The sequence below is a fragment of the Malus sylvestris genome, chromosome 9, assembly GCF_916048215.2.
Source record: "Malus sylvestris chromosome 9, drMalSylv7.2, whole genome shotgun sequence".
NCBI lineage: Eukaryota > Viridiplantae > Streptophyta > Magnoliopsida > Rosales > Rosaceae > Malus > Malus sylvestris.
The window spans coordinates 3,664,240-3,688,205 of record NC_062268.1 but is presented as its reverse complement, the minus strand read 5'-3'; the positions used below and the strand labels follow the sequence as shown (position 1 = coordinate 3,688,205).

General features: G+C 37.5%; 4 protein-coding genes across 11 annotated transcripts; 3 read left to right on the top strand and 1 right to left on the bottom strand.

Moving 5' to 3' along the window:
• The first annotated feature begins 520 nt into the window (after positions 1-520).
• LOC126582237 (uncharacterized) lies at positions 521-3,151 on the top strand. Its single transcript, XM_050246296.1, has 7 exons — positions 521-845; positions 1,174-1,268; positions 1,381-1,498; positions 1,624-1,742; positions 1,987-2,173; positions 2,280-2,423; positions 2,620-3,151. Exons 1-7 carry the CDS (start codon positions 570-572, stop codon positions 2,908-2,910), a joined length of 1,230 nt encoding a protein of 409 aa, XP_050102253.1. The 5' UTR covers positions 521-569; the 3' UTR covers positions 2,911-3,151.
• A 4,550-nt stretch (positions 3,152-7,701) lies between these two features.
• On the top strand, positions 7,702-10,982 carry LOC126582236 (probable WRKY transcription factor 3). The gene is made up of 4 exons (XM_050246295.1): positions 7,702-8,374; positions 9,016-9,713; positions 9,807-9,965; positions 10,416-10,982. Exons 1-4 carry the CDS (start codon positions 7,928-7,930, stop codon positions 10,696-10,698), a joined length of 1,587 nt encoding a protein of 528 aa, XP_050102252.1. The 5' UTR covers positions 7,702-7,927; the 3' UTR covers positions 10,699-10,982.
• Positions 10,983-12,456: 1,474 nt separating this feature from the next.
• Positions 12,457-16,633, top strand: LOC126582235 (cyclin-dependent kinase C-2 C-like). Of its 2 annotated transcripts, none has more exons than XM_050246293.1 (9): positions 12,457-13,551; positions 13,804-14,088; positions 14,176-14,493; positions 14,623-14,850; positions 14,990-15,087; positions 15,227-15,326; positions 15,456-15,872; positions 15,966-16,101; positions 16,200-16,633. In XM_050246293.1, exons 1-9 carry the CDS (start codon positions 13,039-13,041, stop codon positions 16,232-16,234), a joined length of 2,130 nt encoding a protein of 709 aa, XP_050102250.1. In that variant the 5' UTR covers positions 12,457-13,038; the 3' UTR covers positions 16,235-16,633. The 2 variants fall into 2 exon arrangements, with proteins under 2 accessions (XP_050102250.1, XP_050102251.1); XM_050246294.1 differs by having other exon boundaries at positions 13,362-13,551; positions 13,785-14,088.
• A 1,727-nt stretch (positions 16,634-18,360) lies between these two features.
• Positions 18,361-23,027, bottom strand: LOC126634199 (uncharacterized). Of its 7 annotated transcripts, none has more exons than XM_050304690.1 (10): positions 22,618-23,027; positions 20,835-21,395; positions 20,644-20,727; positions 20,046-20,477; positions 19,806-19,941; positions 19,534-19,696; positions 19,313-19,441; positions 19,019-19,213; positions 18,810-18,932; positions 18,361-18,685 (listed from the first exon to the last, which is right to left on the bottom strand). In XM_050304690.1, the coding sequence occupies exons 2-10, from the start codon at positions 21,112-21,114 to the stop codon at positions 18,572-18,574; spliced, it is 1,656 nt and encodes a 551-aa protein (XP_050160647.1). In that variant the 5' UTR covers positions 21,115-21,395; positions 22,618-23,027; the 3' UTR covers positions 18,361-18,571. The 7 variants fall into 7 exon arrangements, with proteins under 7 accessions (XP_050160647.1, XP_050160650.1, XP_050160652.1 ...); XM_050304693.1 differs by having other exon boundaries at positions 20,835-21,181; XM_050304695.1 differs by lacking the exon at positions 22,618-23,027 and adding an exon at positions 21,879-21,998 and having other exon boundaries at positions 20,835-21,181.
• Positions 23,028-23,966: the final 939 nt, after the last annotated feature.

Below are 23,966 nucleotides of genomic sequence, written 5' to 3'. Positions count from 1 at the left end.
TTAGCTAGGTCTGGTCCGCGTTTTTGTTCGTTTGTTTGTTTGTTGATTCAAGTTCGTCCACTTTTTCCCCTCAAATTTTACCCCCATAAAATCAATGTTTGTTCTAGTAGATTAGTATCTTGTTTAGACTGTTGAGTTATGTGTTGTAAGGAAACTGAGCAAACTATGCTTTATAAATGTAAACTTAACATGATACTCAACTCAAGCTTGATTCGTTAACTTTTTGTACTGAAATACATCGGCTCAAACTTATTCGCAAATTCACTTCTCATGTCATGTCATGTCTTTGTTGTGTTTGGCAAATGAAAATTGATCTGACTGTTTAAGTAACTTGTTATTATCATGTCAACCCGTTACAGAAGCTTTACCCAAATGATTTTAACAAAAAAAAAAAAAAAAAAAAAGCATGGGCCTTTGAAGGCTTTTTTATTGTTGTAAAAAAATGGGCTTTTGAGGTTGGACTCTTTCAATACCGTAAAAGCCCAATTTTGAGATAAGATGATAAAACAGAATAGCCATTTGTACTCTGCTGAGCTCTTCTTCCTCAGAATCCTCCTACCTTTGCTTTCATGGCTTCCACTTTCTGCTACTCACTTTCACTCCCTCCCATTCCCAACCCACGGAGCCTCAACAAAGTCCAACTCCTACCCACCAACCTTCACACCCCAAACCCCTTTTCTCGCCCCATTTCTACAATCCGGAGCCCCTTAATCCGAGCTTCCAACTCGTCGTCCTCCACCTCAGTTCAAGACGAAGCTCGAAAGCCCAGCGAGGAAGCCATGAGCATCGACAATCTTCGCCGCTTTGTTAAGCTCAACGTGGGCAATTGGCAAGGTTCCTTCTTTGTAAGTATCTGGTTTGTTCTCCAAAATTTGTCACGTGTTTGGTTGCTGAGAACACGAGGCAAAAGATGGGAAATCAAAATGGTCTTTTGTTTTATATTTTGTTTGTCAAGGCTGCAATACTTTTAAAACTTCTGAGCAAAATGCATGTAATTTTGTTGGGTTGGTTGGTCCTTAATTTGGTTTCTGGGATTCGTTAGTGAAAGATTGAATTTTTGTTCCTGCATTTTCTGGGCAGCCAAACAGATAAATTATGTTCATTTAAGAGGAGTCAGATGGGTCCTCATGATTGATTAGTTCTGATTATTTATTAGTTTGAGTGGTTTTGTAGCAATTTGATACTGTTGGGAATCTGTTGCATAAAGTGAATACGAAGCTTGCAGCTAGCTCTTATGGGGAAGGTGAACTCATCAGTCTCATTCAAACGTAAGCTTCGGATAGCGAAAAGTTTAAGATTGGACAAAATTCAAACTGTGTATTGAATGTCAGTGAGCATTATTAGTTTGTTCTGATGATTTGATGATATCTTGCTTTGCAGATTATATATTATGCAGGCTCCATCAAGCACGTCGTTTTCTGAATTAGATGATGAGGTGGAGTGGGCAGAATACAAAATTAAAGAAACCAACATGTTTACTGTGGACAAGTATCAACAGGTGAGGTTTTCCGAGTGTTTGGGGATAGGATCGCTAATCGGTTACTGCCTGTGAAGATATAGCTGAGAGATTAGTTTTTACGATGACTTGTTTTCTGTTGAACATCCATTGTGATTAGTCTACAGATTGGCTTCTTCCCCGATGAGAAAGCTTTTTCGCTAAGGTACCAGACTGCTGGGATGTTAGAAACTGTGTTAAGACAAGGGGTTCTTGGGGATGATGACACTGGTGAAGAATCACCAAAGTGAGTGGTTCCTCCCTCAAATGATGTTCTTTATGATTCCCTGATGAAACTATAAACAATGAGACTATAGTAATTTGTGTAAAAACATGTTCCTCGTCCATTGGTTTGTCGAGTTAAGGTGCATTTGGTCAACATTGTTTCTTTTCTTTCATGATTATATGTTGATCTCCGTCGAATTTCTAACTGAAATTGTTTTACTAACTCTATGTCTATTTGTCTTCTTCAATTTTTGTTCATTGTGTAGAAATCTAAAGCTTCCTTCCCGTCGTCCTGCAATTGTATGCGAAAGTTGTCTGCATTCACTAGACAAAGATATGCGAATAAGAGCTTTCCACATCATGGACCCAAAAGGCATTATCGAAATGATTGTCATCTTCCTGGAGGAAAGAGGAGATGGGGCAGTTCTTCCTCCTGCCCTCGACAATAATGTGGTAAGTTTCACAAAGAAAGCTAGTAGCACTGAAATTTGGGTTTTTATAGTTACGTTTTTGTTTTTGGCTGTGATATATAAAATTAAGTTTCCTTGAATGGTATCAGGAAAACACAGACAGGATTGTGCCATTTCTTGGTACGTGGAAAGGTCACTCAGTAACAAAACGAAGCGGTGTTTATGGATCAACAACGGCTGAAGCTGATACCGTAGCAACACTTGAGATGGATGATAAGGGCCAAGTTATTCAGGTATCTTCCACTCCAATAAAATCCCTCTTGAAAGAACGTGGAACGTAAAATCAAAATGCTTCATTGATAAAATTGCAAATAATCAAAGAACTCATTACTCAAAAAACGTAATGATACCTATTATTTTTGGTTTATATTTTGCTAAGTATCGGTCTTTTCTTACATTTCATTTCCCATCATTCATAAATTATGTCAGGGCATCACTTCCACCTCCGCTGCGGGTGATGTTACCACTAATGTGCCTTGGACGGGAATCAAGTTGGACAACTTGATTACTTTCAACGGAGGTTACCAGATGACTCTATTGCCCGGAGGCATGTACATGGGATGCCCTTGTGATGTAGGAAACAATGTTGCAGAATCATTGTCGTTCCATTTGGAGTTCTGTTGGCTCGAGGGTCCTGCCAAGAGACAGAGACTGGTTCGTACATACGATGTTGAAGGTCAGGCCGTCTCCACAACTTACTTCTACGAGACAAGAATGTGATATCTCCATCTCCATTGTAGAGACATGCTTTTTGAAAGGGCAAATGTATCTTCCATCCACGGTTTTGCACCGTTCTGTAGAACCCCATTTGATGAGCCAATTTGTATTTGCTTGAAGCCTTGGAACTAGTTGAAGAGTTGAGACTAGGAAGTGTAAGGTCCATAGCGTCCATTGTTGTAAGAGAAGTGTATATTGTTTTTGTACGTATTTTGCCATTAAAAGGTAAATTTTTTAGAAGAAAGGTGAAATTTTCTGCTCCTCTTATGAATCTTTCTCAAGATATCAATTCCTATTAGAAAATTACAGTAGCTTATATTGTCGTGACACTGCTAAGCTCCTTTCATGCAAAGAGTCGTTTCCCCTTTGTGTAAATCAAAGCTTAACATATATACATAAACATCCCGTCAAAATCACAAAAATGAAAATCTCTATCTGTGTGTCAAACTAGGAGTGGAATTATCTTTCCTCTTTTTTTCTCTCCCCTTCTATTTAAATGATCATGGTTAAGTCACATCAACATTTTATATTAATTTTTTATAGAAAAAAAAAGATAAAATAGAGAATATGAGCGGAGGAAATTGAATGGAATGGAAAAAGGAGGAGAGAGAATCCCATTTTGTCAAACAATCGTTAGATGGAAAGCAGGAACTCCCATTTCCGAGGAGGAACTCCTGCTATTGAGAGGAGTCAAGTACTATTCACGTCGTTATATATTTTTGTCAAAAAGGGAAAGAAAATTGAAATTTGTGGCTAAACAAATTTGATTTTGTGCAACCAGAAATAAACATTTATGCACAAAAATTAAATACAAGTTGACAATTTGCAGCTTGTGATGGGACCATGTTGTAATCCATACGCTCATATGATATAATAACATGCGGATCACGAATTACTCCGGATCTGTGTCTAGAGACAACACATACGAAGATTCGGATCGCTTAAGAGAAAAATTCGGACCTTTCGTTTTGTATGTGTGGATAGAAGCCGTAAAATTTAAAATGAGTGGTTTAGGTTTTCGAATCATCTAACTCCGGACACAAAAATCCATAGAAGATCTTAATTTGAGGAGCACAACTTGGTTGAAAATTTGAGATATGATAATGTCCCTTTTGCTGTTGCTGCCCCCAACTACCAAAATATGAAAATCCAAGATCCCCACCAAAGTTTAATGCAACTACTCCAAGTCCCACCTTTCTGCTTCTATTATTGGTATGGGGGTTCTACAGTTGGCAGACTTTAAACTTTCTGGGTTACCTCTTATTCAAGTCACACACACGTCATACATGAAATGGATTTTCACTCAACACTCAACTATGCACTGTCATGCTGATTTGAGTCGTCTGTCTCTTTGCACCTAAGTTCAAGTTTCTAGTTTCATAACTCTTCTTTTTACCTCTTACACTCCATTTTCTTAGCTTCTGAATTTAATAGATCAAAGAAAAATCAAGAAATGGAATTAAGTTGAGGAGGGTAGAAGGTCAAAGAGGATTACGGTAATACTACTAGCATGGCATCGGAGGTATGTGAAAAGGCTTAAATGTCAAAATGGTCCATGTGTTATAGCCATATGGTCAATTTAGTCTTTGTGTTTTCAATTTGGCCAATTTAGTCATTGTGTTTATCTCTGTTAGCCAATTAAAGACATTTCATTCAATCTTTGTTAAAAAATTCATAAGAAAAATTATAAGAGATATAATCACCCTTTATTTTTACAGAAAAATGCAAATCAATAAAAAATAACACATATAAGAGAAAAAACTTCCAATTTGAAAGATTAATAAGGTTATGACATAGAAAACAGAGGGAAGTAACGTTAGGGAGGAGAATAATTTTTGTTTTATTTTTAATTTGATTTCCTTTTTAAATATTTTAGATCAAATAAATAATTTTTTTGCAAATATTAGATGGAAATGTCGTATTGGCTCACAGAGATAAACACAAGGACCAAATTGGCAAAGTTGAAAACACGGGGACTAAATTGACGAAATAACTAAAACAATGACTAAATCCAAGATGGAATGTTGTTTTATTTTTCACTGTTTCAAACGATATTCTACTTTTAACTCATTCAAACTACGAAAAATATGTATAAGATGACACATTTCCGCTCCAACTAACCTAACTGGCCAAATATCCTAAAAGTTGATAAATTACACACAATCCTTCCAATGAGAACTAATTTTCCATACACGATACTCGTGGTGTGGATTTGTAAAGCGTACGAAGCAAGCGAATCCAGCTGTTTATAAATTGACCTTTTTCTCAAATTTCAAAACATGTGCAAACCTTGCGTACGTCAACAAATTTAACTATCCACGCCTAGTTTTACAGCTAACACAATATTATTATTTTTTGATCAAAATTGTTAACAAATATTAATGTCGATTTTCGAATTTTCTTCAATGCGACTGCTAGAATGTTCTTTTGCCACGTTTCGACACTTCGCCGGGAGCTCTGGGGTAGTTTACCGGGCAAATTTAGTTGTAGCGACGAAATTAATTTTTGACAATTATTCATGAAAATGTATATATATAATTAAAAACTGAGAGCGTCGCGTGTAACATATTTACTTTTTTTTCTTTTTAATGTTTTAAATTTAGATGTCAAAAAGTCAGAGCTCAATGGCGGTTGCTTGCGTTGGCTGATAATATAAAAGGATCATGGCCTCATACAAAATAAAAGAAAAATAAAGAAGGTGATAAATGATAAATATAAAATTTAAAATATAGGAATAATAAATTAATTTTTTGGTTGGGAAAAAGAATAATTAAATTCAAAAGGACAATGTAAGAAAATTAAAGGAACTTTAATGAAAAGCACCCGGTACTGTTCACTTTAACGAAAAATCTTATTTTTACACTAAAAAGTCAATTCTGGTACTATTCACTGACCCTTTATTTTGTCCTTATCATTAAAACTCAAAGTTTTCAAGCCATTTTCATTTGTTTTCCTAAAATTAAAAGGGAGGCAGATTCTTTGCCCTCCCACTTTCTGTGTCTTCCCGTGCTCTTCTTTTTATGTGGTCATAGTTAAGCCACGTCAATATTTTATATTTTTTTTTTTTTTTGCCTTATGATCTCTAAAAATATATATATAAAATGTTGACATGGTTTAACCGTGATCACATAAAACAGGAGGGCGCGGGAAGACACAGGAAGTGGGAGGGTAGAGAATCTGCCTCCAATTAAAAGTTGGGGATATCTTGGAACCGGATCCCCAAAAACTGAGAGCAATGATACTAGATCGTTGAAATTTAATTCAGCGGCTACAAATAAGAGGCTCCTCTAAAGTTATAATAATTGTAACCGTTAGATCAAATTTCAACGTATCTGATTTATTGCTCAGGGTGCTCAGTTGTTTGGAATCCGGAGGGAATCCGGTTCCTAATATCTTCCCTTCATTTGATATTTAATCAGAAGCACTGGGTCCATCACAATTGATGATGATAACCTAATCAGAGTGGGCTTTATCTGTCGTGGGTCCCTCTGTTGCCGCATTTTCACAAAGCTTTGTATTACATGCAATGTATTTTCACATTTGTGTTATACTTGTAGAATTACATATAGTCTAGCATTTTTTGTTTCGGGCATACTAAAAATTTCTCGTGAGTGTATATCATTATATTGGTATTTTAAGGTTTCATTTTGGTACATGTAAATTTTCCCTTAATAATAGTTAGAAGCTGTAAAATGGAGTTTTTTTTTTTACTTTAGTCATAACTCATATACAAAAGTAAATATTTTTAATCAATTGAATTACAAGTATTTTGCAATAGAGCGAAGTTTTAGAAGTGTTTTAGTCGGGAGTGTTTTTAAAATAACTGAAAGCGCTTATAAAAAAAATATTTTTGGCTTCCAAAAACACTTTAAGTACTTTCCAGAATTTACTTACATTTTTACTAAAAATTAATTCAAAAAACAAATTTTAGTCATTTTGTTATAAATAAAATATATTGATAAGAAAAAAAGAATACAAGCAGCAAAGAGTAGATGAAAATACAAATACGCAACAAAGAGATGCAGCTATAAGAAAAATAGATAGCAAAGCTAACAACGCTGCATCAAAGCAGCAAAAATAAGCACTAACTATTCATAGTTATATTCCATTCCCGTAAAGTAGAGTAATTAGCAGCGAAATGAGTGATTTTCAAAGAATTCAATGGAAGTCTAATGGTGAACTTAATTGAGTTGAGAACCACATAACGGGTTGACATGAGTTCTTGAATCTACGGTTGTTCCACTCCCTCCAAACATAATACACTGTAGTAAAAGATTTAACTTCAAAACTATCGATGATAAAGATGTTCCATTGCAACTTTAAATGAGCCCTTAGATGCCAATCATTTTGAAAACAACCTTAGACGACCCCTAATGTTTTCGTTGTGTTGTGGGTTGTCTAAGTTGTCTTGACCCTAGTTGCCGGTCTCGTAGGGCAACAAAAGATTGAAGTCCCAAACTTCCATCGGTCTCAAATTTTCACCTTGGAGCATATTTGCCATTTGGACATAACTAAACCATAAAATCTCCAGAAAATATATAAAAATTAATTAATTAAAGGGAGCTTTAACAAAAAGCATCCGGTACTGTTCACTTTAACGAAAAACCACATTTTTACACTAAAAAGTCAATTCTGGTACTATTCACTTTACCCTTTATTTTGTCCTTATCATTAAAACTCAAAGTTTTCAAACCCTTTTAATTAGTTTTCCTTTAATTAAACTAATTAAACAGAGTTAAAAATTAAATATAAAAACCAATAATAATTGTCATTGTCCATTTTCTGCTCCGTGGACTTTCCACTTGAAGTTCGGGACAGCACGAAACCACCAAAAAAACCCAATCGATTTCTTCTGAAGCAGAGCACAAAACCAAGCAAACACCACCACCTGCAGCAAAAACAACACAGGAAAACAGAGAGTTTTAGAGAGAGAAAAACAGAGGATTTTAGAGAGAGAAAAACAGAGGAAAAAGCTGCTTGCTTGATTGCTTGATTGCTTGATTGCTTGATATACTTATCAATGGCCGCCAAAACCCAAGACTCTGACAGAGTCACAGTTTCAGCACCGCCGCTGCTGCCGACGCAAAGACCAGTGATAACACTCCCCCCGCGGCCGTCCGCAGAGGCCTTTTTCAGCGGCGGATCTGGGGCGAGCCCGGGCCCGATGACTCTGGTCTCGAACTTCTTCGACACCTACCCTGAGTCGGATTTCAGGTCCTTCTCTCAGCTCCTAGCCGGAGCTATGGGCTCGCCGGTGGGTTCCACAAGGGGGATGAGCTTTTTTACCGAGAACCCAGCTGATGGTTTGAGAAAATCAGGCGGAGGTTCCGAAAGCGGGGAGGGCAGTTCCGGGTTTAAGCAGAGCAGGCCGATGAGTTTGGCGGTGGCTCGGCCGCCATTGTTTACTGTTCCGCCGGGGCTCAGCCCCTCTGGGTTGCTCAACTCGCCTGGCTTTTATTCACCTCAGGTAAATTTTATCTAATCTCTACGAAATTTACTGTCACTCTTGGGTTTGCTCTGTTTTGTTGGTGGTTGGTGAGAGTTTGGTTAGTTACTGTTGGGCTGCTACGTCAAAGTTAAAGTAAAATGTGCTTTCTTTTGTGTTGAGTATTGGAATATGGTATTGCAGAATGATGGGTTTTGGTTAAAGTTGCTTTCTTTCCACCAATTTTGTCACGAAATGATGGATTTCTTCACAAAATTGTGTGCAACGAAAGTTAGATTTCTTTACAAAACATCAACTTTGTTATGCCATTTGCAAAAGCTGTATGTTGGTGCTTCTTGTGCCTCTGTGTTGAGCATAATTTATATTATTCGATTCGCCAATCACGAGTTTATTTGTTTAGTGTGGTTAGATTTGGTTATGTATGATGCAATCTTGTTCGAAAGGGACTTTCGTTTAACATCCTGTACAATTTGTTAAAAGTTCCTCAAAGCTGGTTAAACATGTCAATTTGTTGATGCATTTTTGTGACAGACGATATGGAACTATGTTCGTGTTGGTGTTTCGTTCCCCATTGTCTTTCTACACACTACAATATGATTTCTGAAAGTGGCTGACTTGAATTAGTATCTGGTATTCATGTATTGTTCTTCATATTGATGCAGAGTCCATTTGGAATGTCACACCAGCAGGCCTTGGCACAGGTTACTGCTCAAGCTGCACTAGCCCAATCTCGTGTGTACATGCAACCTGAGTATCAACCTTCTTCAGTAGCATCCCCAACAGAGCCAGAGGAACGTCAACTATCCTTAATGCCCAATGAAGCTTCACAGCAGCAGACATTGCCCTCAACATCTAATACTAAAAGTTCTGCAAGGCAATCCCCAGAGGCATCTCATTCTGATAAGAAATACCAACCTTCATCCACTGATAGACCTGCAGACGATAGCTACAACTGGCGGAAATATGGGCAGAAGCAGGTTAAAGGCAGTGAATTTCCTCGAAGCTACTACAAGTGCACACATATGAATTGCCCTGTCAAAAAGAAAGTCGAGCGTTCTCCTAATGGCGAAATAACTGAGATTATCTACAAAGGGCAGCATAACCATGAAGTCCCTCAACCGAGTAAACGCCCAAAAGATGGTGATCTGAATGGGCCTAAGCCTGAAAATGGATTACAAAGAAGGATTGGAGATTCAAATAGGTCAAGTGAAAATGTAGCTTCGTACTCACGACGTGAGATGGATCAAGAATCTACTCAAGCCGCTCCTGGACAGTTACCGGGGGAAAATGACAATGAAGAGTTGGGCGATGGGGAAAGTAGAGAAGAGGGAGATGCTGATGAACCTAATGCAAAGAGAAGGTATTTTCAAGCCTATCATTTTGCATAAAATCATAGTATATTGTTTACATTTCTTTCTTCTTAATATTCAAGTATCCTTGTATGTGAGTGCAGAAACATAGACGTTGGCGCATCTGAGGTAGCTTTGCCACATAAGACGGTCACAGAACCAAAAATCATTGTGCAAACAAGGAGTGAAGTTGATCTTTTAGATGATGGTTATAGGTGGCGCAAGTACGGGCAAAAGGTGGTCAAAGGGAATCCTCATCCAAGGTGGTAACTTCCTCCATATAAATGTTTCTTATTCTTATTTTCAGTTTTACTGATTGCATTATACGCAAAGGCAAGCAGGTTGTTCTTGCTAAATTGTTTCTGACATGTTAATATTCACTATTAATGAATTAATAGGCTTGCATGTTTCTTGGCCACAATTTAAAAAGGGCAATTAAGTATTCCGAGAATTTTGCATATTGTTTAATGGATGGAGGTGAAATCAAGAACCATTAGATGATATACAGCGTTGAATTCAGAAAAATCTTTAGAGATTGGGATGAATTCACGATTACTTATGCTCGGATTGATTAAGAAACAACTACTTTCTGATCTTAGAGCGTCACATCCTTAGCGTACATTTACAATACGTGAAGAATTTACTACTAATGTTTTTGGTTCCAAATGGTTTTCCTTTTGTGAGCATGTTTTCTAATACTAACTTGTTTACAGAAGCTATTACAAATGCACTTTTGCGGGATGCAATGTCCGTAAGCATGTTGAGAGAGCTTCCACTGACGCCAAAGCCGTCATCACTACATATGAGGGGAAACACAACCATGATGTTCCAGCAGCAAGAAACAGCAGCCACAACACGGCCAATAATAGTGCATCACAGTTAAAACCACCAGCGTCTGGGGCTTCACAGCATACCCTACTCAAAGGGAGAGAATATGGAAACAATGACCAGAGACCGGTACTTCTTCAGCTAAAAGAAGAACAAATCTTTGTTTAAAGTGCTTTGGTGAAATCCGTTAAGTAAAGGTCAGTATTCAAGTCCAACCAACTAACACGATGCAAAATGAACAAATACAGAGAAGGTGTGTGATCTTTTTGATATGTACTGCTGCACATGTGGATGGTTTATAGGCTTGGCTGCATAGGCCCAACATTATTTGTAAATTCGAATGCAGAAATAGGGTCGTATTCATATAGACTTACTTCTCGAGGAAATGCGAATATACAAGTATACAACTGATGTATAAATGTGCTTTGAATCTACCTGGATTTTTTCAGTTATTTCCGTCTATGTTGGTTGTTTCTTTCTGGTTACATTTCTCATGTATAAGCTCGTGTGCCGTTCAATGATATAGCAAATACGAGACATCCGGGTACAGGCACGTTTTTGGGCTTTTTCTTTTTACTGGAACAAAGCAAAGCTACCTGGCTATTGTGTCCTGCTTGCTTCTGCTTAATTGCTCATTTGAGATGTTCATACTTTTTGTTGGTACCTGCTTATGTGGGCTGTTATATGAGCGGCACAAAAGCGACCAAAAGAAGTTGAAGCAGGACGACTCATTTGCCATTTGGGATGTTGTTTGTATTTTGACTGCGAAAATAAATCGAAAATGTGTTCTAATTTCCCAGGAGGTTCCTCTCCGGATCCTCTTTATAAGGATCTAGGAATTTTCAAATCGTGTCAATACATTGTATATCGTACGGTCAGTTTTCGATATGTATTATTCATATTGAATTTAAAATAAGAATATTAACAATGATTTTTGATCGCCCGATGTGTGACGAATAAACACGATTTGAGGATTCTCAGGATCCTCGTAAAGAGGCCCGGAGAGGATCCTCATTCTCTAATTTCGAGTTAGTAAACACGTCATAAATGAGTGTTTGCGTCCAAATAACTGTTCCAACGTCGAACAGCTTACATAAGGAACTGAAACACTCAATAATTTGAACCAATTATTTATTTATCTAATCCGAAATTGCTTATTTCCCAACTCATAAAATTTAGCACAACTTTAATTAACAAACATTAAACATTTCAATCAGCTCAAGTCACAAGTGACGGAGAGTGAGGAAATACGTTAGGATTATAATAGGTAACAACTTTTAATTCACGTACTATTTAATGAAAAAGAATTAATGAATTTAAACTGGTAATCATTGAATAGCATGGTCTGCTAACACAGACGTATATTGTAAACAATTTGATGTGGATTAGGAAAGATTGTGTGTTTTATTTTTATTTATTTATTGCTTTTATTTTATCTATCGAACAAGTGGAGGAGCCAAAGATCCAAAACCAAACAAAAATACAGGGGCGACAAAAAAGCTAATAATATATAGCCTGCATCTGGATATATAATCATACACAGCACCAAGGCTGTTGGGTAGTTGGCCTGCAACCTCCATCACCACCACCCTCATCTCCCCATTTCATACAACATCACTCATCATCACACAACTCTCTCTCTCACTCTCTCTCTCTCTCTCTCTCTCTCTCTCTCTCTCTCTCAAGTTTCTTAGGCGACATGCTCTTGGAATGATTAAATGTGTTTTCTGATAGCTTTTGGAATGACTAAACGTGTTTTCTGATAATTCAAAATGTTTTTGACTATGTTTGTCAGAAAAAATTTTTAAAACGTTTATATAGTGTGGAAATATTCTCTGAAGACGCGCCACGAAAGTACTTTCATGTTTTTTTTAAATGCTTCTAAAAGAAGCACTTGTGTGCGGAAGTACTTCCTACTAGCTTCCATCTCTAAACTTTCCTACCCTTTTCTCTCTTTTCCGTGTCACTGTGCGACTGACTGTCCATTGTCCAACCAGGTACACCGCACCAAACACCATGAAAGCATGAAAGCAACCAACAAACAACAACGGTTACATTTCCCACCTTTTCCTCTTTTCCCAAATCACAAACCCCAAAAATAAAAAACAAAAGCAAAAACAAAAACAGAGAAAGAGAAAAGATGAAGAAAAACAGGGACCCACGTACGCAAATCAATGTCGACTGTGAAAACGATGTTGCTGTTGCTTCCTCTGTTTCCGGTCCGTTAGTCGCGACATCCTCATAATCCCCCCCGCACATTTCGCAATAACCGAGGAGGGAGGACGACCGGCTCGTTGGGACAACCACCCAAATATGGCCGCCTCTGTTTTCTCGATTTTCTTTGGCTTGAAGAAAATGCGAACCCATTTTTGAGACTGCCCTCACGCTGTAGGGGTGCCCCTCCCCCTTATCGACCCTTCTCCCGATCTCCGCCGTTCGATCCATCGGCGATCTCCCCCCCACATTATCCGATCGATAGATGCTGGCGGGATTTGGCGGTGGCGGTGAATGGGTTGCATCAGCTCCAAGAGGGCGGCTGCCACGGCTTCTCCTTGTTACGAGTACTCGGCCGCAGTTTCCCACAATGGCTCCGTCCTCCTCCAGCCCTCTTCATCTTCCTTGAAAAAGGACAACTCCGCCTCCGCCGCCACCACCAACAACAACGTCAGCCGATCCAAATCCAAAGCAAAGTCCAAATCGAACTCTTCGGAATTTAAGAAGAGTGGTAGCAAGGACCCGCAGAATCATCGACCGGGCGACGTGTCGGAGGATCGGAGCGTCGTCGGCGGGAGAGAGTCGAAGAAGAGCAGGAAAGAGAAGGAGGGGTCTTATCACAGCCATAATAGTCACAATGGCGGGAAAGGTAGCGCCTTTAGCTTCAGGTTGGGTTTTTCCAGTCGTTCTTCTTTGGAGGCTGAGCAAGTCTCCGCCGGCTGGCCCTCTTGGCTTAGCGCCGCCGCCGGCGAGGTGATTTATGGGTGGATCCCCCTCAAAGCTGATGCTTACGAGAAGTTGGAAAAGGTACATTTTCATGGATCATCTTCCCATTTTCCATTAGTTTTAATGACATTATTAATTAATCACTAATAAATCTAATTGCAAGTGCACATCTTTAGTTTGTTTAAATGTGCAAGCCTTCAAAAACTTGTAATGGGATTTTGGTCTTGATGTAATTCAATGGTAGTTTCTAATGCTTTGCCCTACATTTTTAAAATTTTGGAATTTGCTTACAGTTTATTGATTTTTTACAGTAGTTCATTTCGATGCGTGCAGATTGGACAAGGTACATACAGCAGTGTATTCCGAGCTAAGGAAGTCGAAACTGGGAGGATTGTTGCACTCAAGAAAGTGCGATTTGACAATTTTCAACCAGAGAGTATTAGGTTTATGGCTCGAGAGATTATGATTCTTCGCAGGCTTGATCATCCGAACATCATGAAATTGGAGGGCATAATAACATCTCGATCATCAAATAGCATATATCTCGTATTCGAGTACATGGAGCACGATCTTGCAGGACTTGTAGCTAGTCCCGAGATCAAATTCAGCGACATGCAGGTTAGTTTCTTGCCTAACAAGTTTTGTTGAACCGTTTGAACATTGCCAGACAAGTCAATAAGTTTGGTTGGTCTTTCTTCTGTGTAGATTAAATGTTATTTGAGGCAGCTATTATCCGCAGTCGAGCACTGTCACTTAAGAGGTATTATGCATCGAGACATCAAGGCCTCGAATATTTTGGTAAACGACGATGGGATTCTAAAGTTGGGAGATTTTGGATTGGCTAATGTCGTTAACTCAAAGAGCAAGCAACCACTGACAAGTCGTGTGGTGACCTTGTGGTACCGTCCTCCTGAACTTTTGATGGGGGCAACTGAGTATGGAGTTTCGGTGGATCTCTGGAGCGTGGGCTGTGTATTTGCAGAACTGTTTCTAGGAAAGCCTATCCTTAAAGGAAGAACCGAGGTGATTACTTACAACGTTAACGTCCAACGCTAAAAGTTTCTCTAATTATGGATTTTAAATAGAGTCCTCCTTAGCAATATGGGATTTAGAATTCGAGATGAAGTTAATAGCTCCCCTCTCGTTTTATAGGTCGAACAACTGCACAAAATTTTCAAGCTTTGTGGTTCGCCGCCCGAAGAATACTGGAAAACGTCAAAGCTTCCTCACGCAACTATGTTTAAACCGCAGCACACTTACGAAAGTTCTCTTAGGGAGAGGTGTAAAGAATTTCCAACTACCGCAGTAGACATGTTAGAGAATCTTCTTTCGGTAGAACCTTACAAACGCGGGACTGTCTCCTCTGCCCTAATGTCCGAGGTACATTTCTTCAAAAATATACTCTCAAAACTTTATGACGGCAAATTACTTTCAACATTGTTTGAAGAGACGTTCTTAAGACCATAAAAAATTCTGCCTTTGCTGATTTACTTCTTTGTCTTGGCATCTCTTATTGCAGTACTTCAAAACAAAGCCTTATGCATGCGATCCGTCACATTTGCCAAAGTATCCTCCTACCAAAGAAATGGATGCTAAAATTCGGGAGGAATCACAAAGGTAAAATTTTTCGTTTAAACTAAGGTTGTAATTCAGATGTCAGTGGGACTCTGCGGGTGTTTTCTTTTCTAATTGCGATGTTTACTTAGAAGTGATTTCAATTGTTTACTTAGACGGCTGTATTTGTTACATTATTCAGAAAAAAACCTGGTATTCGAGCACGAGAGACAAGGAAACCAAGGAGAGTCCGTAAGGCCTTGCTCGAGTCAAATAGTTCCGCCAAATTGGCACCAAAAGAGGTCTTTCTCTATGTCTAATCATGCTCGCCTGCGCATGTGGGAGTGTGTGTTTTTTTGTTATGGAAGCATGAAGCATGAAGCATGAAGCAAGCTAGTTCTAACTGAATGATTAATCCTTTGGGTGTGCAGGATGGGCAAGACGATCATACTCAATCTGCTCGTAGAATGAATGGTGGTAACCCACTTATCCTGAGGGCGAAAGGAGGGCTTCTGCGCCGCGAATCTAATCTAAAACCGCAATTTGATACAGTTTCGGAGAATTGCGAGTTGAATGCATCACTGGGAGATAGTACATTGTCTTCCGTACAAACCTCAGCAGCAAGCGGTTTTGCATGGGCTAAAAGGGGAACTGAGGATGGTACTCAATCCGCAGTTTCAGACGGCTCGAAAAGTCAGTTCAGTGCACTTGATGCAAATTTCGCAAGGAGTACATATGACCTAAAACAAGGACATAGAACTGGCAGGATGGCTATACGAAAGCTTAGAACTTTCGACGCGTCTGAACTTACTAGTACAGAAGAGCCAGATGATGCCGGAAACAACACGGTAAGAACATAGAACAAAACCATCATCTTTGATACAGTTGATCCAAATGCTTTACGCTTAATTACTATGACTTATCCTTCAACAACGTAATAGGATTACATTGCGGAAGAGAAGCGTGACATTGAGTTTTCCGGACCCCTACTATCCCAACCGTGTAGAATCGATGAACACTTGCGAAGGAACGAAAGCCATATACGCCATGTAGCTCGACGATCAAGGTTTGAAAAAGGTACACACGCGAATCTTGATCCCAGAAGAGCATAAATCACAATGTTATTATACATGTATTATATTACTAAACCACATCACTCATCGTTTATGTTACAGAAGTAGAACCCGAGTCTTTACAAGTTGCCTTATGAGATAATGATTCGCATACATAATACAAATAGTTGTATTATACACGACAAAGGCGACGGTGATTTACGTGTCACGATTGAACTTAATTTCTTCAAGAGAAATGGTGCAATAGCAGGCAGTGCTTGTTGAATCAAGCAATCAAAGTCCTTAAGTATTGGAGCTCAGAAGACATTTTTCTCTTGCCGCATAATTTCATGAGTCAAATACGCTCTCTGAATCATGAACCAAAGAAAAAAAATTAAATCACAAATGTACAACAACACCATAGGCATTTTAGTGAACATCTTGTCAACCCAATCAATTTTTCACAAAGCCTCTTTTTCTTGAATTATTTGATGGGCATCTTGAAAATTTTATTTATTTAAAAGCAAATATATATTATGATTAAAGTCTAAAGACAACCTCTGTAATGTTTGTTTGTTTGAGAATGATATCTCTAAATTACTCTTAACTCACACCATGGAGATTAAAACTCGGGTTCCACAATATCTTAACCAACTAATTTAACTTGAGTGTAAAGAAAAAGTCATAATATCATCATCAATTAACCTAACTAATGCGCTGGAGATTAAAACTGAGTTCCACAATACCCTAACCAACTAACGTAACTCGAGTGCAAAGAGATGTAGTTATAATATTATAACCAATTGACTTAACTCCCGGCTTATTTGTCTAATTGAATTGTTGGTTGTCAGAATAAAAGCTTGATTACCTTTTGACAAATTTGTAATTTCCTTGTGGGATACTAAAATACGGAAGATTATATTCATACATTCCAAATTATTCTCTTACATCCATTTAATTTTTTAATATTTTTTAATATTTTTCTATCAAATATTAGTGATGTGTAGAAAATATTAAAAAATTACAAAGATGTGAAAAAAATAATTTGAGATGTGTAATATAATCTCTCCTAAAATACATGAAAAATTAAAGAGAGTTTTAACAAAAAAACTCACGATCACTATAACAAAAAAATCACATTTACTATTCCCCTTAACATTTATTTTTTTTCTTATTGTTAAAACTCATCATTTTCAAACTTCTTTATTTTTCCTAAAATTAAACCCTCAAATCAGAGACCATGAACAAAATGAACTGCGATTAGATCACCCAAAAATCCCTCAAATCGAACGAAATAAATGGTTTTTAAAAGCAAGAAATTGGGTTCCAGAGAAAAAAGAATTGATTTTCATAGGTTTTAGAAGCAAGAAAATTGGGGTTTTAGAGAAGAAAAAAAAAAAGGAAAGAGATTTGAGATGTAGGGCAAACAGACAGCGCATGCTGCAAAAACTGGAGCAGCAGAGCGGCCATGGAACCCCCAACCGCAACCTCCCCGTTAAGAAAGAGGTTGGGTCGTTAATGTGCGCCCAACGCACTAACGTGCGCCACGAATAAACCTCTCCCGTGGAATACCACGCCGCCTCTTCCTTAAGAGGGAAGCGCCCGGCCTCGGGCACCATTTTCTCTTCTGCCTTCCTTCTCCACCCCTTTTATACTGAAACCCTAAACCATGTAACAGAATCAAATTTCCTAATATGCCCTCGCATATTCAAACTTATCTTTTTATTTTTTCTCCAACGAGTATAAATTTTTAATCCACTAACACTATCATTTTACTAACAAAATGATAAATTGTTGATTCGCTCCCAAAATTATTACTTGAGTGAAAAGTAACTACACTAAACACTAGACTGTAATATCAATCGGTTATGTAGTTTGGTTGTATATTGGATATCCTCTTTTTTGTTGTAATTTGGATACGTTGGATACCGATTCAAATCGGATCTGCCCACCCCATTTGGTTGGGTATGAACTTATGAATTATGATGTATCAATTCCATATTAGTTGTGATATACAAGGGACTTGAAGGAGAAGATGGCATACAAGTAATCAAACATTAAACCTCAGTCCTAATAAATCCTAACTCCTAAAGTAGCTTATTTATAACTCGTTTGGAAATGCTTTTAAAATAACTGAAAACGCTTTTGGTAAAACTAATTTGGGTTTCAAAAACACTTTAAGTGGTTTTTGGAAGAAACACCATATATGTGCTTCTTGCAAGAAGCATTTAGAATGCCTTTACAGGATCCACTTAAATTATTACTAAGATTGGTTTAAAAAACATTGTCAGCAAAAACGTTTTTAATTATTTTAAAGGCATTTTCAAACAAGCACTTAATCACGATTATTGAAACATAGGAACACTTCCATTGCTACAATGACAAACATCTCTTTTTCTTTTGATTTACAGAAGACATCTTGATCATCAATGTCGCCGGTAATGTGTGTATACCGGGTCACTCGAAATGACATCCCCTGCATCTTGTCATCTATATCATTCATCCTCAACGGTCACTAGACTCGGTATTTGGCCGTGATCAACAAAATCGATCTTGTTCAGCCTCATACAACACAGCACTTGCTCCGGTAGTTCTTCCTGTTTTTGTGCCTATAAAAGGCACGAAAACAGCAAGTTAGTAACACGAAAACAGCAAGTTAGTAACATGAAAACAATTTGCAGTCAGACCGATGAATATGACAGCGTTAGTGAATGTGACAAGATTTCTGGTTACCTGGATGGTCAAACCCATGTCCAGAATTCCGTTTTTTAGACGCTCTCTAAAGGATTCGAGACCCTTCCTCGATATGTAGCTGAAGCGATGAATGTCCAGATCAATCTCAAAGTACTTAGGGCCCTGCATGTGAAAGTGCTTGATGAAGTCAAACACACGGTATTTTTTGGTATTGTAAAACTTAGCAATGTCAAAGGTTCAATGCTTACCTTATAAAAACTGTGCTGAGGACGCGAAAGAACTGGTTTTTCGTTATATGCATTTACAAGCTTCTTTTCAGCAGAACTCAGACCGAGATCCTCAGGATTAACCACCCCAGCCATGATCTTTAGCCTTTCTCTAAAAGGTACAACTGAGTCCTTTGCAAATCCTTTAACCTTTTCCATTTCATCGTCAACCAATTTCTGAAACATTATTCACATAGATAAATAAACCTGAGTATATACCAATAGAAAATCCAAATGTTAAGTTTATCACGCAAGAGTTAATCGAAATGAAGTTACCTTGATGCTGTCCTGGAATTGAGGAGAGATGTCTTTCTCAAAACTTTCAGAAATTTTGAAATACATTACGAGACTCATCCCCTCTCCATCGCTATCACCGAGGAACATTGCAGTGGGATAAGTAGGCAACTGCAACAACGCGGAGGGCAATATCATAAGAAACTGTTGAGGGCAGTGTTAATAACAAAGCATACCAACATAATTTAGTTCTCTGAAAGTACCTGTATATTTACAATGAGGATTGAAGGCACTTTTCCGTTGGCTTTTACTTTGGGAAGCTCAAGATGCTGGGCAATGTGGTGTATCTTCTTGGGGCACACAAATAAATCAATACCTATTGGAGTATATGGACTGTAGTTTGGAGCAGGTGACTTCCGTTTATCACTGACAAACAGAAAATAGTATACTCATTAGATTAAAGAAAAACTGAAAAGAGTAACTAGTTTCAAACTCAGCCAAGGTTGGTTTTAAGAAAGAAAAACCAAAATCATACTTGAAATAGTTCTCGCCACGGAGTTTGAAAGTTGAGGGTGGAATCTCAGACCAAGATCCTGAAGTCAGCTTCTCTACTCTACAACATGGAATGATATATCCTGGTCTGGGACGATACAGAAACCTTTTTGATTGACCTGCGGATTTATCATTGCTATGTTCACTAACATAGATGTACAACAATCTCAAAACTCTAAATTTTATTTGTACTCAAAGACATATAAAGTATTTGATTACTTACATTGTTCAATGGTTTCGTCCGCATCACATGATCTCCTCTTAAAAGAAAGCCTGAAAACTGCTGATGGCTTTCTTTGGGCCTGTGGAGCCAAACTCTGCGCACTTAATATCTTATCGTTGAAACTTATAGAAGGTATCATTCGAGGCAAGGCAGACTTTAGCATATTGCCTTGAATTTTTTCATTAGAATCACGTCGATCCTCTCTAAGTCCTTTAAAGCTTCCATAAGAATGATCCAGAATATTCTTCCTCTTGCTACGAACTTCGTCATCCTTCCCCATGAACTTATCCGATTTACCTCCATCTATTTTTGTATAGCTTTGGTATTCTTCATACTTACACCCGTTATCTACAAAGCGTGCAGATCTTTCAAACTGAACTACTTGGCCGCCTGAGATATTCCCAATGGGATTGCCTGCTAATGGAAAACCATCTGTAGAACAGGGAAGAAAATTAAAACAAAACAAAACATTTTCCAATAAGTAGCTCATAAAATTACTTCAGTAGTATTGACATTTCGCAATAAAACAAGACGAGAGTAATGTCTATATGCTGTGTTTGTGAATGTGTGTATGTAGTTGTAGGTCGATGGCCAATACCTCCGTGTACACTTATAAATTCATCGTCCGAGTCGGATTCCAGAATACTCACTGAGTCGAACCAAGTTTCTTCTTGGCAAATTACTGCAAGTGAATAATTTTCAAAATATGAGATTCAAGAGCTAAGAATTTTTCTAGTCAGCATTTTCGGTTGAAAGACGGTTGAAATCTGATGAAAAAAAAAGAACAACCATTCGAATCATATTGGCGGTGCCACTGCATCTGGGTGAGTTGGAAGGTAGAATTAGAAACCTTAGATCTCCTGTGAGTAGTTGTTGCACCATTCTCAAAGTCCTCAAGAACAAACTCACTCACAGAATAATCAGTTACGCGAGCTCCTGCATCGCTGTTTCTCTTCTTGGTACCATCAGAAGCAGAACAGGTTATCTTTCCATGGCGTTTGTTGACCCTCTGACGGTGTTTCTTCCGTGATTTAATTGTTCTGGACGGGGTTGACACACAACCACCCATTGCAGCTTTTAAATCATGCAAATCCGAACTACAGCGAAGTCTTCATAAAGTCCTCCAATCGGTGTGCCTGCAATGAAGTTGGTACAAATCACCTCTATAAAAACTCAACATAACCTTATTCCCTCTACTTTTTTATCAGCTAAAACAAATACCATCAATGTCAGTGTCTAAGTAAGATAACACGATAGATGATCGGCTGTAAAATCTAACGACAACACCTGTGTTTGAAAACTTGTGACTCTTCTTTGCGAAACTTCTTCACTGACTGAAAATGTTCATCACTGTAATATTATATTAAAATATGATTATATTATCTTAAATAACAAGCTATCAAATTAAGTATGCCTACAGATGCTAATATGATATTTGGAAAGCAATTAGGAAACGGACTAGAGTAATGTATCTTGGATGTTTTAGCTCACATTTGACTTGAAACAACTGATCTAATCTCAGAATTCCAACATAAATAATGGCCTAAAAAACTTCAAAAATATATGAAAAATGAAAACATACAGAAAGATGCAAAAGAACATCCCTGCAAAGCAACAGCAGACAAAACCTCCAGCAGCTCACTGCTGATGCTGATATAACAAAAAAATATGCAAATTTCATAGCACAGATTCTGAAAAGTTGCAGAATTACATACCCAGAAAACAATTCTGCATCCCCCTTATGAATTTTCAAACTGAGAGAAGCATACATATAAAGGAAGAGAGAGAGAGAGAGAGAGAGAGAGAGAGAGAGAGAGAGAGAGAGAGAGAGACCTTTGAGTTTGAGTTTCAAGGAAGCTTCAGTTTTAACTTCCACAAAAGATATTAAAATTGCAAAAGGTAGAAGAAAGGGTAGGAGACCCCACTTCCAAAGATGTTAAAGAAGACAAATGAACAGGAAAGCAAGCAATCATCATAAATAAAAATTTAAATGCTTATTTATTAATAAAAAGGAATAGACCGATCATTCGTCCCCATCAAAAGGACTATAAAAGTGTAAAAATGAGACGTTTCGTGAATTAAAAGTATACAAAAACCCAACAAACAAATATGAAGGAAAGTAGAAACATACAACAAAAATGCATTTCCACAAAAAAAAAAAAAATGGGAAATTTAAACTAAATGCAACATATGAAAAGCTATAGACTTTGGGCTGTTTAGAAGTGCTTCTAAAATGACTCAAAGCGTTTCTAGAAAAAATGTTTCTCAGTTTCAAAAGCACTTAAAAGTTTAAAAGTTTAAGTGCTTCATGCAAGAAACACAACAACACTTGGATGAAAATGAAGATTTGAAGTTGTGAATAAAAACCCAGAAAGTCAAAGCAATAAAAGTCCAAAAAATACGAAAAGTTCCAAAATTTGAGGGGGAAAGAAACTAATGCAGGAAATGGAAAGTGAGAAACTTTACATATATGAAAATAAATATATGCAACTTTGGAGAGAAACCAGAAAATCTAAACCAATCAATGGCCAAAAAATAGACAGATAAGGTCATTAAAAACATCGAACTTTACCTTGTTGCCAGAATGCTGCAGACTCCCTCTCTCTGAAACAACAAAAACAGAGAGAGAGACAGACAGAGAGAGAGATTCCGACTCATCCGACAATGTCGGATCCGGGTCCGATGCTAGAACTAGCTGCTTGTCTTCCTTGAAGCTTGGATAAGTTAAATTACAAATAAATAAATAAACCCTCTAAATATTTGTGAAAGAAGAAGAACAGGAGAAATGGTGAGGAGGGTTTGATTTATATATAAAATGAGCAGAAGTGTTGTTTTGCAGAGGGGGTCGGTGGATGTTTTGATGTTCGTATCGTATGCATTATTGGCCTTGAGTTTAGCAAATTGTGTCCGAGATTTCGGTGGGAGAAACACAGAGAGAGAGAGAGAGAGAGAGAGAGAGAGAGAGAGAGAGAGAGAGAGAAGGGAGAGGGAGAGAACAGATTTTTCCCACTTGTTTTTTGTTTACGAAGATTTAACCCTTCTAGATATCTTGTTCCTTTCCGTCCTATGAAATATGAATTTGTTTAATTTCCTTGGTTGCTAAAATGTTAACTCCTATTTCTAAAAATGTGTAATTGATAGATTCGCACGAGATAGAAATTTATTTAAACAGAAAATGACAGCGTGATAATATCTCAAGTTACTTATTAATTTAATACAATATTTTCTATTACTTTGTTGGTATAATCTCCTTTATTTGATGAGTACAGTGTGCTACGAATGTACTACGATGCATGTACAATGATGATCTAATTAATACAAAAGATGCTAATTAAGGTCGAAAACATACAAATTTAATTTAATTAGATTCGAAATGTATCATGATGTGAGGACCACTCGAATTATAAACTCTATAATTATGCAAAACATTTCATATCTCTAATCTAATTCTTTTTGTCTAATATTCTAATTGTTATCAGTTCCTAGTTTAATTATGTCGACTTCCATGTGTTTATAAGTCAAATGGAATTTAAAGATCTCAATCCGTCATCTTGGTCTAAGCTTTTGAAAACTGCAAAATCAAGTGTGTTAACATGTAGTTAAGGACCAAATTGTTAACATACTTTCTAATCAAGTAAGTTTCGTCACGATAGTCACTCTTTTTAGGGTCATAAAGACTCATAGAAGCATTTGAGCTTTCTCTGGCCACCATTGTGTGATTCACCAACGTTAGGAATCAAACCGAGAATGTGTCATGTGAAATACAGGCCAAGACTTACTTTGGTTGGAGAATGTAACAATAATATTGCTAATATATGTGTATAACATTGTTATTTAACGATTGGTTCATTGTATAATAATCCGTAAAGAGTATACATAATCTATTTCAATTTTTTTCTTTCTCTCAACCTATCAAAAATT

Coding starts and splice junctions, on each gene's coding strand:
- LOC126582236 (XM_050246295.1), top strand. CDS start 7,928: ATGGCCGCCAAAACCCAAGACTCTGACAGAGTCACAGTTTCAGCACCG. Junction 8,375..9,015: donor CTGGCTTTTATTCACCTCAG/GTAAATTTTATC, acceptor ATATTGATGCAG/AGTCCATTTGGAATGTCACA. Junction 9,966..10,415: donor AAAGGGAATCCTCATCCAAG/GTGGTAACTTCC, acceptor ACTTGTTTACAG/AAGCTATTACAAATGCACTT.
- LOC126582235 (XM_050246293.1), top strand. CDS start 13,039: ATGGGTTGCATCAGCTCCAAGAGGGCGGCTGCCACGGCTTCTCCTTGT. Junction 14,089..14,175: donor TCAAATTCAGCGACATGCAG/GTTAGTTTCTTG, acceptor TCTTCTGTGTAG/ATTAAATGTTATTTGAGGCA. Junction 15,873..15,965: donor ATGATGCCGGAAACAACACG/GTAAGAACATAG, acceptor ACAACGTAATAG/GATTACATTGCGGAAGAGAA.
- LOC126634199 (XM_050304690.1), bottom strand. CDS start 21,114: ATGGGTGGTTGTGTGTCAACCCCGTCCAGAACAATTAAATCACGGAAG. Junction 20,728..20,834: donor CCGCCAATATGATTCGAATG/GTTGTTCTTTTT, acceptor ATTCACTTGCAG/TAATTTGCCAAGAAGAAACT. Junction 19,214..19,312: donor AATTCCAGGACAGCATCAAG/GTAACTTCATTT, acceptor ATAATGTTTCAG/AAATTGGTTGACGATGAAAT.
- LOC126582237 (XM_050246296.1), top strand. CDS start 570: ATGGCTTCCACTTTCTGCTACTCACTTTCACTCCCTCCCATTCCCAAC. Junction 1,499..1,623: donor CTGTGGACAAGTATCAACAG/GTGAGGTTTTCC, acceptor ATTAGTCTACAG/ATTGGCTTCTTCCCCGATGA. Junction 2,174..2,279: donor CTGCCCTCGACAATAATGTG/GTAAGTTTCACA, acceptor GAATGGTATCAG/GAAAACACAGACAGGATTGT.